The 12,777-nt window shown below is 49.1% G+C and overlaps 1 protein-coding gene across 4 annotated transcripts in view; it reads right to left on the bottom strand.

The window, feature by feature from the left end:
• dmxl1 (Dmx like 1) overlaps positions 1-12,777 on the bottom strand; it is a gene marked incomplete at its 3' end in the record, with an annotated part of 327,508 nt that overhangs the window by 219,102 nt on the left and 95,629 nt on the right. For all 4 annotated transcript variants that reach the window (XM_084323717.1, XM_084323718.1, XM_084323720.1 and 1 more), the window contains exons 6-8: positions 11,660-11,726; positions 10,815-10,999; positions 9,914-10,112 (exon numbers count right to left, since the gene is read on the bottom strand). In XM_084323717.1, the coding sequence (XP_084179843.1) occupies positions 9,914-10,112; positions 10,815-10,999; positions 11,660-11,726 (451 nt within the window). The remainder of the gene's footprint in view (positions 1-9,913; positions 10,113-10,814; positions 11,000-11,659; positions 11,727-12,777) is intronic.

Genomic DNA, 12,777 nt, shown 5'->3' with positions numbered 1-12,777 from the left:
GTAGACTGAGCGGCGCCGGCGGCTGGGTGGCGCAGCGGACATTGCGCTCGTCACCAACGCAAGAAACACCGGGTTCGAATCCGGCTGTCGGCGTTGCCTCCGGCTTGGGCCGGCCGTCATACTAACTCAATTGGCAGAGTTAGCGGGTGGAAAGTCGATGGGTGGTAATCTGAACTTTGTGGACAGCGACTCCTACAGGTCGGTTGGGGGACGCCTGCACACACAGCAGAGACAGGAAATGGCAGGGGTAGTGTGAGCCTCCCACACGTTACACCTCGCCAATGAGAGTCCGCGCTGGCAGGTGAAAAGATGTGACAGGCTGCCTCCTTGTGTATCGGAGACACGTGATGCAAGGCTTCTATCCTCCCTACAACCGGCCAGTGGGGGGCATATGCGAGCAACGTTCAAGACAGGGGAGGGGAGAATTGGCACAGCGAAATTGGGATGGGAGAAAAAAAAAGAGAAAAAGAAAAAAGTGGATCAAAGAAAATTGGTAGACAGTCCACTGACCCCTGTCACCAAGTCCCATGTCCCAAGCTCCAACACTCCAGCGCCACCAACGTGTCAAAGCTGGAGGTGCATTTATGCACACAACTTTTGAAGCGTGAGTCAGATTTTCGAAAACAATGTACCGTTGGAATCCTTGGCTCAAGTCTATGATGTAATTTGATGTGCCGCCATTTAGCTTTTTGTGAAAAACACTTAAACTGCTACTCCTACAGATTTTCCCCAATCTGCACGAAACGTGGTACACATAATCTGTAGACCAATTTATGTTTTTGATTTTCCAATGCATTCGCATTTGACAAATGTCAAATTTTTTAAACTGCCATACCTCTTCCAATTTTCACAACTCATATACCTAGTATATAGCAAAACGTTCACATGACTCTTGAGATTCGTAAAATAAGCTGGTCTGAAATCAGATGGAATACAGCTTCTGTGCACTTCTCACTGCAGTGGAATTAACTACATCTGGGCAATACCCTTTTTTAAATTTAAATTTTTTCACTTGTTCCTTATTTTTCTATTTTTCTCCCATCCCAATTTCGCCTCGCCAATTCTCCCTTCAATTCTCCCCTCCCCTGTCTTGAACGTTGCTAGACTATGCCTCCCGCTGGTCGGCTGCAGTGAGGACCAAGCCTTGCATCACGTGTCCCCTCCGGTACACGGGGAGGCAGCTGTCGCATCTTTTCACCTGTACAGCGCAATCTCTCAGTGGCGAGGAGTAACGCGTGGGAGGCTCACGCTGCCCCCGATGCTTCCCGATTCTGCTGTACAGGCGCACCAACCGACCTGTAGGAGTCGCTGTCCACAACGTCCAATCCCCACCCACCAGTTTTCTACCCCTAACACTGCCAATTGTGTTAGTATGAACGACCAGCCAAGCTGGTAGCAACGCCGAGAGCTGGGCTCGAACCCAGCATCTCCTGCATTAGTGGCGAGCGCCTCCCCAACATGTCTCAATGACTACTCACCTCTGTGGCCATGAAATGTTTCGAGAGGCTGGTCAAGGATCACATTTGTGCCTCCCTCCCCAGTGATATGGACCCTATGCAATTTGCATACAGGCCCACTGACGATGCGGTCTCCCAAGTACTGCACAGCACCCTCTCTCACCTTGACCGCCAGAAGGGGGGCTATGTGAGACTGTTGTTCATTGACTACAGCTCAGCGTTCAACACCATAGTCCCCACCAGACTGGTGGACAAGCTGATCAAGCTGGGTCTGAGCTCCGCTCTGAGCGGCTGGATACTGGACTTTCTGAGTGAAAGACCCCAGGCGGTCAGGGTGGGGGCTCAGACCTCCAACACCATCACCCTGAGCATCGGGTCCCCCCAGGGCTGTGTTCTGAGCCCCCTGCTGTACTCACTTTACACACACGACTGTGTGGCCAAGTTCAGCTCCAACTCCATAGTGAAGTTTGCGGACGACACAGTGGTGGTGGGGCTGATCTCGGACAACGTCGAGAAAGCCTACCGGGAGGAGGTTGAGGTACTGGAACGCTGGTGCCAGGACAACAGCCTGCTCCTGAACATTGGTAAAACCAAGGAGCTGATCGTGGATTTTAGGAGGAGACAGCAGGAGGCACACACACCACTGAGGATAAACGGGGCTACCGTGGACAGGGTGAGCAGCTTCAAGTACCTGGGGGTCCACATCTCAGAGGACCTGACATGGACAACACACAGTCTCAGTCGTAAAAAAAGGCGAAGCAGTGCCTCTACCACCTGAGACAGTTAAGGAAGTTCAGAGTATCTGGGAAGATACTCCAGTCCTTCTACTCCGGAGCTGTAGAGAGCATCTTGACTGGAAACATCACTGCCTGGTATGGCAACAGCACGGCACAGGACAAGAAGGCCCTACAGAGAGTGGTGCGCTCAGCCGAGCGTACCACGGGTATTGCACTACCAACCCTGCAGGTCCTATACAACAAGAGGTGCAAATCCAGAGCCTGCAGGATAATGAAAGACCCTCACCACCCCAACAACAGCCTGTTCATGCTGCTGCGGTCAGGCAAACGCCTGCGAGCACCAGTAACAAGGACAGAGAGACTTAGGCTCAACTTCTTCCCCCAGGCCATCAGAGCCTTGAATACTGAACTCTCCACGCACAAGCACACATGAGCACACACACAACACACACACTGTGTACACGCTCACACACTAGCAGCCACTTTAACATGAGCACATACACACTCATGCTGCACACGCTCACACTACGGACACTTTACAGAAGGAAAGATCACTTTAAGAATAGTATAGCTTGAGATCGTATAATATAGCATTGTATATCCATCGCGACTCAGAGACACGAGGCTCTGACTCTCTGATGACAGCTGGCGCAAAACAGAAAGTGAAAGCAGCGCGAGGAGCGCGTGCAATAATAAAACAAATTTTAAAAAGAGGGCACTGCCCGGCCGAGCCCGAATTATTCATTTAAAAACAAAGCCCTACCCAGCCCGAACTCGTCGGGTCGGGTAGGGCCCCGTCGGGCTCGGGCAGGGATGCAGTGCACTAGACAGAACTGGTGCTTCTCCATAAAAAGTACAGGAGTCAGGATTATTTTTGGAGGGATTTCAAGAGGGGAAAAAGCAGCAGTCAGCGATCTGTAAAAGCTGCTTTAGCGGTGCAGGGCTCGTTTGAATTACACCGTTCCCTGGCAGCTCCACCAGTGTGATTATTACTAGAACAGCTCAGTTGAAATGTCTAAGTTTATCCAAGGCCTTATACAGAAGTGCCTGCTCATCACACCTGCACACAACTTATTAAGTCTGGCTCTACCTATTACTGAGAACTAGGGATGTTCGATATTGGCTTTTTTACCGATATACCGATATTGTCCAACTCTTAATTTCCGATACCGATATCAACCGATAAACCGATACCGATATATGCAGGGTATGCAGGGATATATGCGATATATTACCTCAGAACCACATGGCCTGGCTCCATCTATTACCTCAGAACCACATGGCCTGGCTCTATCTAATACATCAGAACCACGTGGCCTGGCTCTATCTATTACATCAGAACCACATGGCCTGGCTCTATCTATTACCTCAGAACCACATGGCCTGGCTCCATCTATTACCTCAGAACCACATGGCCTGGCTCCATCTATTACATCAGAACCACATGGCCTGGCTCCATCTATTACATCAGAACCACATGGCCTGGCTCTATCTATTACGTCAGAACCACATGGCCTGGCTCTATCTATTACATCAGAACCACATGGCCTGGCTCCATCTATTACCTCAGAACCACATGGCCTGGCTCCATCTATTACATCAGAACCACATGGCCTGGCTCTATCTATTACATCAGAACCACGTGGCCTGGCTCCATCTATTACCTCAGAACCACATGGCCTGGCTCCATCTATTACATCAGAACCACATGGCCTGGCTCTATCTATTACCTCAGAACCACATGGCCTGGCTCTATCTATTACATCAGAACCACATGGCCTGGCTCTATCTATTACATCAGAACCACATGGCCTGGCTCTATCTATTACATCAGAACCACATGGCCTGGCTCTATCTATTACATCAGAACCACGTGGCCTGGCTCTATCTATTACCTCAGAACCACATGGCCTGGCTCTATCTATTACCTCAGAACCACATGGCCTGGCTCTATCTATTACCTCAGAACCACATGGCCTGGCTCTATCTATTACCTCAGAACCACATGGCCTGGCTCCATCTATTACATCAGAACCACATGGCCTGGCTCAATCTATTACCTCAGAACCACATGGCCTGGCTCTATCTATTACCTCAGAACCACATGGCCTGGCTCTATCTATTACCTCAGAAACTGAACAGTCTCGCTGGTTGTCTGGGCCCCTTTGTTTAAAATTTTCAAGCCACTAACTCACCTCCACACAGTTTTGACAAGGTCTAAAATGACATTCACATTTAATAATAATAATAATAATAATAATAATAATTCATTACATTTATATAGCGCTTTTCTAGACACTCAAAGCGCTCCCCACAATGTAGGGTGGAAATTGCCTCCTTCACCACCACTGGTAGTGGAAGTAATTTGCTTGGAGAAAGCTAGAAGCCTTTGGGAAGTGTAGTTTTGAAAAATTCCAACGCTCATTGAAAGCTCTGGATGTCCTCTTCTCAAAATGACTACATTCACCGACGGCCGGCAATTCAAAATGGCCGATTTCCGCGATGACAACAATTTTTTTTAAACTAAAACCTCACTAATAACACTTTAACCTATTGGTAAACAAACGTATTGATGAAATCCTCACAGCCTGCTACTCACAGCCTACTCTCTCCGAGCACGGCGTGTCCAGCTGGTCCTGGATCAGAAAATGGACTAAGAATAGTGCATCGTCATCGCCCCCCCGGTCCTGCTATGAGTTCATGAATAATTCCACACATGTCCGCCGACAGACGTCCCCTGGGGGGGCGCGGTGCTGGGATCAGCGTCGCCCATTTCCCCCCGCAATCTAACGCGTCCCCCGGCGCCATAATCGCCGGCGAGACCCATAAGCCATAACTACGTAAATGGTCGTATTCAAATGACAAGAGAGGATGAGGAGGTCTATATAGAGGAGATGATGTGGTCTATATAGAGGAGAGGATGAGGAGGTGACACATGGGTCACAGATGAAATGTCTCTGCGCTTGACCCATCCCGTCCGCCCCCCCCCCCCCCCCCCCCCAAGGGCAACTGGGAGCAGACATGGGTTGCGGCGTGGGGCCGCGCCCGGGGACCAATCCATTAGTGCTCCTGTCAGTCTTCGTCAGGGACACGACAGCGTTAGCGATCTGTTCCATGTTTTTCCATTTGTTTTTATCTCTTTTTCTGGAGGGGAAACGCTTGCGAGCAAGGGGGGGGGGGGTGAGGAGACAGTGTTAACCCCTGCACCACCGTGGCCCACATATCGCACCTCCTCACCAACTGTACAGGAACGCACTGCCTTGCGAGTCCCGGGGGGGGGGGGGGGGGGGGGGCTCAAAAGAACATAGTTACAGTAATAATTCGGAGGTGTGGCGCCAAATCTGCAGATTACAGAAATGGGTCCTCGTAGTGCCAATTAATTTTCCCTTTTAACTCCAATATGCGCCGCTCTCCTCCCCGCCTCCTCCATCGCTCCATTCCCCCTCCGCTTCTCACCCTCTCATCTCTGCAGTAGCCTAATGTACTGCATTAGTATAGTGCAGCTGGGAAAGACAGTCGTTTGGTTTCCACTATGGGGGACAAATGGGGTCTCAGGCTAGACAGTGTTTATGCCATTGAAACCCATAACCCACCCAGATGATGTGTTCAAACCCACCACAACCCACCAAGATGATGTGTTCACCCCCGCCCCCCCCCACACCCATAACCAACCCAGATGATGTGTTCGAACTACTACCACTACTACTCAGTAGGGATGGGTACCGAATTCGGTACTTTTGAGGTACCGAACCGAAACACGTCGGTACTACCGAGTATCGAATCAAGTGAGAAACCGAATATGCTTACCTAGGATTTGACTTGATTCAACAACAAAGCAGTCGGAGCAATGACAAGCCGAAAACTGTCGAAATTGTAGTTATTTGAAGTTTGGATTTTTCTTTTTTTACGACGAGGTAGGTAAATTAAATCTCTTGAGACTGAAGTACCGAAAAAAGGTACCGTTGGGTACCGGTATCGATTCACAGGTACCGGTACCGGTTCAAATGTGAAAGGTACCCATCCCTACTACTCAGTGCCATGTTTGCTCAGGAAAGAACAATGTTGAACGAAGTTATTATCTTAATTTAAAAGTGCTGTAAATGTTTAATTTTTTGTTGTTGAAATGAGTAGTCTTCATGTTAAAATAATAGCTCTAGACTCAGACAGACATCACTGATATAGAGCGTCTGGTCAGTAACATGGGTCTCCCAGTCCCTCCACTCTGCAGTAAACAGACATCACTGATACAGAGTGTCTGGTCAGTAACATGGGTCTCCCAGTCCCTCCACTCTGCAGTAAACAGACATCACTGATACAGAGTGTCTGGTCAGTAACATGGGTCTCCCAGTCCCTCCACTCTGCAGTAAACAGTCATCACTGATATAGAGTGTCTGGTCAGTAACATGGGTCTCCTAGTCCCTCCGCTCTGCAGTAAACAGACATCACTGATACAGAGTGTCTGGTCAGTAACATGAGTCTCCCAGTCCCTCCGCTCTGCAGTAAACAGACATCACTGATATAGAGTGTCTCTGTCATCATCTCTGTCATCATCTCCGTCATCATCTCCGCCATCATCTCCGTCATCATCTCCGTCATCATCTCCGTCATCAGATGTCATCATCTCTGTCATCATCTCTGTCATCATCTCCGTCATCATCTCCGTCATCATCTCTCCACCTCACCATTCAGCAGCCAGACGCTGCAGTAAAGCTGCAAACCAAATCTCAACACTGCTGGTGAATTCTATTTCTTTTTTTTTTTATCATCAAATACTGTGGTTGGTAGTCGAAGTCGGATTAACAAAGAAAATACACTCCCAAGATAAACCTTGTGAAGATTTGTAAGCGGAGGGGGGTTACAATGTTCTCAAGAAGCTTCTTATGTGAACTTGTTTCATTATTGCTCATGCTCTCAGGGAATACATTTTTTTTTTTAAATAAGTTGTACTTTGAAGTGGTACTTGAAAAGTGGTAACTATCATTTTTATTTCCTCAGAAGGTTTTATGATTCCAGCTCCTGGTTACATATTACCTTTGAAATGTGTTGGGGATTGCAGCGGTTTGTGGCAGATTCTCGTTTTAAAAAGGAAGGAGTGTTTTAAAAGTACTCCTAATCAGCATTACATCTCGCCACTTTCCAAAGAAACCTTTAACCTTTTCACTACCACACTACAGAAGGTTAACCCTTTACTGTCTATCACACTACCGACGGTTAACCGTCTGTAGTGTGATAGTAAAGGGTTAACCTTTTTTTTTGTATCTACTTTTTCTCCCCATTTTTCTATTTTTCTCCATCCCAATTTTGTATTATCCAATTCTCGAACGGTGTTAGACCATGCCTCCCACTGGTCGACTGCAATGTGGATGAAGCCTTGCATCACGTGTCCCTTCCGGTACATGCAGAGGCAGCCGTCGCATCTTTTCACCTGTACAGTGCGATCTCTCAGTGGCGAGGAGTAACACGTGGGAGGTTCACGCTGCCCCCGATAGTTCCCGATTCTGCTGTACAGGCGCACCAACCGACCTGTAGGAGTCGCTGTCCACAATGTCCGATCCCCACCCACCGGCTTTCCCACCCCCTAATACTGCCAATTGTATTAGTATGAACAACCAGCCAAGCCGGAAGCAACACCGAGAGCTGGGCTCGAACGCAGCGTCTCCTGCGTTAGTGGCGAGCGCCTTGCTCACTGTGCCACTTAGCCGCCAAGGGTTAACCTTCTGTAGTGTGGTAGTGAAAGGGTTAACCATTTGTTAGTGCGGCAGTGAAAGGGTTAAAAATGTGCTGTAAGTGGGGACATCAATGTCACTCGTGTTATCACACAAACAAAACCCCACTGGCAGCACCATTTTAGCCTGGACCCTGCTTCCGTAACCTCTAACCCTTTAGCCTGGACCCTGCTTCCGTAACCTTTAACCTTTTAGCCTGGACCCTGCTTCCGTAACCTTTAACCCTTTAGCCTGGACCCTGCTCCCGTAACCTTTAACCTTTTAGCCTGGACCCTGCTTCCGTAACCTCTAACCTTTTAGTCTGGACCCTGCTTCCGTAACCTTTTAGCCTGGACCCTGCTTCGGTAACCTTTAACCTTTTAGTCTGGACCCTGCTCCCGTAACCTCTAACCTTTTAGCCTGGACCCTGCTTCCGTAACCTCTAACCTTTTAGCCTGGACCCTGCTCCCGTAACCTTTAACCTTTTAGCCTGGACCCTGCTTCCGTAACCTTCAACCTTTTAGTCTGGACCCTGCTTCCGTAACCTCTAACCCTTTAGCCTGGACCCTGCTTCCGTAACCTTCAACCTTTTAGTCTGGACCCTGCTTCCTTAACCTTTTAGCTTTTAGCCTGGACCCTGCTTCCATAACCTCTAACCTTTTAGCCTGGACCCTGCTTCCGTAACCTTTAACCTTTTAGCCTGGACCCTGCTTCCGTAACCTTTAACCTTTTAGCCTGGACCCTGCTTCCGTAACCTTTAACCTTTTAGCCTGGACCCTGCTTCCGTAACCTTTAACCCTTTAGCCTGGACCCTGCTCCCGTAACCTTTAACCTTTTAGCCTGGACCCTGCTTCCGTAACCTCTAACCCTTTAGCCTGGACCCTGCTTCCGTAACCTTTAACCTTTTAGCCTGGACCCTGCTTCCGTAACCTTTAACCCTTTAGCCTGGACCCTGCTTCCGTAACCTTTAACCCTTTAGCCTGGACCCTGCTTCCGTAACCTTTAACCCTTTAGCCTGGACCCTGCTCCCGTAACCTTTAACCCTTTAGCCTGGACCCTGCTGCCGTAACCTTTAACCTTTTAGCCTGGACCCTGCTTCCGTAACCTCTAACCCTTTAGCCTGGACCCTGCTTCCGTAACCTTTTAGCTTTTAGCCTGGACCCTGCTTCCGTAACCTCTAACCCTTTAGCCTGGACCCTGCTTCCGTAACCTTTAACCTTTTAGCCTGGACCCTGCTCCCGTAACCTCTAACCCTTTAGCCTGGACCCTGCTGCCGTAACCTTTAACCTTTTAGCCTGGACCCTGCTTCCGTAACCTTTAACCTTTTAGCCTGGACCCTGCTTCCGTAACCTTTAACCCTTTAGCCTGGACCCTGCTTCCGTAACCTTTAACCCTTTAGCCTGGACCCTGCTCCCGTAACCTTTAACCCTTTAGCCTGGACCCTGCTCCCGTAACCTTTAACCCTTTAGCCTGGACCCTGCTGCCGTAACCTTTAACCCTTTAGCCTGGACCCTGCTGCCGTAACCTTTAACCCTTTAGCCTGGACCCTGCTCCCGTAACCTTTAACCTTTTAGCCTGGACCCTGCTTCCGTAACCTTTAACCTTTTAGCCTGGACCCTGCTGCCGTTCGTGACCGAAAGCTTCCCGCACACGACCTTGTGCGTCGACCTTGGGGACAAAAGAGAGCGCTGGTGGAACACTAAAATTATTTCAGATACAAATTTTAATAATAATAATAAGTATGATGCCAACCAACGTAAAGAATAAAACAACGGAGACCTGTTGTGGCGGCTGATCTGATCCCAGAATGTTTACGCTTTCAAGGTCACCTTCAAACTGGAGACGTCCTGCCAGGAAGTGAGTCGTCTCGCCTTCAACTACCTGCTCTTTACTCTAAAAACCACATCAGCCGGTGAAATTCCCCCCCCCCCCCCTCTCCCTCCCTCCCTCCCTCCCTCCCTCCCTCCCTCCCTCCCTCCCTCCCTCCCTCCCTCCCTCCCTCCCTCCCTCTCACCTCTTGAGGTCGGCCGGCCTGGGTCTTCCCGTCAGAGCCTCTCCTCTTGCCGGCAGACCGCAGTGGGTCGCTGGTCTGACCGTTGCCGTGGTTATTCAGGAAACCCGACAGGAGGCTGTCGCTTGGCAACAGTGTCTCTGCCCAGAGGCGACACACGCTGTCCTTACAGCAGGTCAGCAGGACGTTACACACCGAGCCTCTGTGGGGGGGGGGGTCAAGGGTCAAGGACAACGAGGTCAATGTTATAATAACAATACACTATTTGTAGAGCACCGGTCATACAAGAACTGCAGCTCAAAATAAAACGAGTACAAAATTGCAAAATTGACAAAGTTAAGGTAAGGCATAGAACACCAAATCACAGTTCTTCACACTAGGATCTAATACCTCGACAGGCCTTTGTTTATCACTGATACATCCTTTTAACTTTAGCTTGTGATTTATGATCACAGGGACTCGAACCCACTTTAGCTTTTGTGAGGTCATTATAATGTTTACACCAGTATACTGATGTAAACACTACTAGGCGGTGTGTCTACTGAACACGTGTCTTTTCAGCGATGAAAACCCCACGCATCTTTTTAGAGCTCAGCATTTAATGTTTAATGACTGAGTTATATGTAAACAATATAGTCGGAGGGCCCTCTGCTGGACAAACTGATGACAACATGTTATTTCATTTTAATGTGGGCAATGATGAGGTATAGGCCTGCCCACAGTACAATAATGATTACCGGTAGGTATAGGCCGCATAACGTTAAAGATCAAAGTAAGCGCTCTACAGATATCAAGCGTCATTTTGTAAAATGTCCGGTGGCACTGGTAATACCGGTGTCGTCGTCATGGGAAATTCCACATCACCGTGACAACAACCCTAATGAGGTCATTAATGTATCCATACCGTGGCATGTACTTGCTGGTCTTCCTCCAGGAGAAGCCGGTGACGGAGCGGGGATGGGCCAGGTAGATGAAGGAGAAAGTGAGACCTCCCTGGGAGCTGGAGCTGGTCTCTGGAGGGGTGATGAGCCTGGAGACCCCCGACTGCCACTTAGTGGTGCTGTACCACACCTTGACCAGGCAGTCGTCCTGGAGAGACACAACAACATACTGTACCACACCTTGACCAGGCAGTCGTCCTGGAGAGACACAACAACATACTGTACCAGACCTTGACCAGGCAGTCGTCCTGGAGAGACACAACAACATACTGTACCAGACCTTGACCAGGCAGTCATCCTGGACCAGCCTGGTCAAAGCCTGGTGGTCAAAAGCCTGGTGGTCAAGGACTGGTCTAAACATGGTCACGGCCTTGATAAAACCTGGTCAAAGCCTGGTGTTCAAGGCCTAGTGGTCAAAGCCTGGTGGTCAAAGTCTGGTGGTCAAAGCCTTGTTAAAACCTGGTCAAAGCCTAGTGGTCAAAGGCTGGTGGTCAAAGCATGGTGGTCAAGGCCTGGTGGTCAAGGCCTGGTGGTCAAGGTCTGGTGGTCAAAGCCTTCTGGTCAAAGCCTGGTGGTCAGTCTGGTCAAAGCCTGGTGGTCAAGGCCTGGTGGTCAAAGTCTGGTCAAGGTCTGGTGGTCAAGGCCTAGTGGTCAAAGCCTGGTGGTCAAGGCCTAGTGGTCAAAGTCTGGTCAAGGCCTGGTGGTCAAAATCTGGTCAAGGTCTGGTGGTCAAGGCCTAGTGGTCAAAGCCTGGTGGTCAAAGTCTGGTCAAGGCCTAGTGGTCAAAGTCTGATCAAAGCCAACTCACCTGGCCAGCGGTGGCAAAGAACTCCCCATCAGGTGAGAACCTCATCAGGTTTACTGGAGAAGCAGTTCTGTGCAAACAGAGAAGACAGGGACACACGCTCAAGACCAGGGTTTCAAGAGTTTAACAGAGAAGACAGGGACACACGCTCAAGACCAGGGTTTCAAGAGTTTAACAGAGAAGACAGGGACACACACTAAAGACCAGGGTTTCAAGAGTTTAACAGAGAAGACAGGGACACACGCTCAAGACCAGGGTTTCAAGAGTTTAACAGAGAAGACAGGGACACACACTAAAGACCAGGGTTTCAATAGTTTAACAGAGAAGACAGGGACACACGCTCAAGACCAGGGTTTCAAGAGTTTAACAGAGAAGACAGGGACACACGCTCAAGACCAGGGTTTCAAGAGTTTAACAGAGAAGACAGGGACACACGCTAAAGACCAGGGTTTCAATAGTTTAACAGAGAAGACAGGGACACGTGTACGCTAAAGACCAGGGTTTCAATAGTTTAACAGAGAAGACAGGGACACACGCTAAAGACCAGGGTTTCAATAGTTTAACAGAGAAGACAGGGACACACGCTAAAGACCAGGGTTTCAATAGTTTAACAGAGAAGACAGGGACACACACTAAAGACCAGGGTTTCAAGAGTTTAACAGAGAAGACAGGGACACACGCTAAAGACCAGGGTTTCAATAGTTTAACAGAGAAGACAGGGACACACGCTCAAGACCAGGGTTTCAATAGTTTAACAGAGAAGACAGGGACACACGCTCAAGACCAGGGTTTCAAGAGTTTAACAGAGAAGACAGGGACACAAGCTCAAGACCAGGGTTTCAATAGTTTAACAGAGAAGACAGGGACACACGCTCAAGACCAGGGTTTCAAGAGTTTAACGGAGAAGACAGGGACACACACTAAAGACCAGGGTTTCAAGAGTTTAACAGAGAAGACAGGGACACACACTAAAGACCAGGGTTTCAATAGTTTAACAGAGAAGACAGGGACACACGCTAAAGACCAGGGTTTCAATAGTTTAACAGAGAAGACAGGGACACACGCTCAAGACCAGGGTTTCAATAGTTTAACAGAGAAGACAGGGACACACACTAAAGACC

Source organism: Notolepis coatsorum (genome assembly GCF_963971535.1).
Source record: "Notolepis coatsorum genome assembly, chromosome: 10".
Classification (NCBI taxonomy): domain Eukaryota; kingdom Metazoa; phylum Chordata; class Actinopteri; order Aulopiformes; family Paralepididae; genus Notolepis; species Notolepis coatsorum.
The sequence above is the reverse complement of the archived record's forward strand: the minus strand, read 5'-3'. Positions and strand labels throughout refer to the sequence as shown.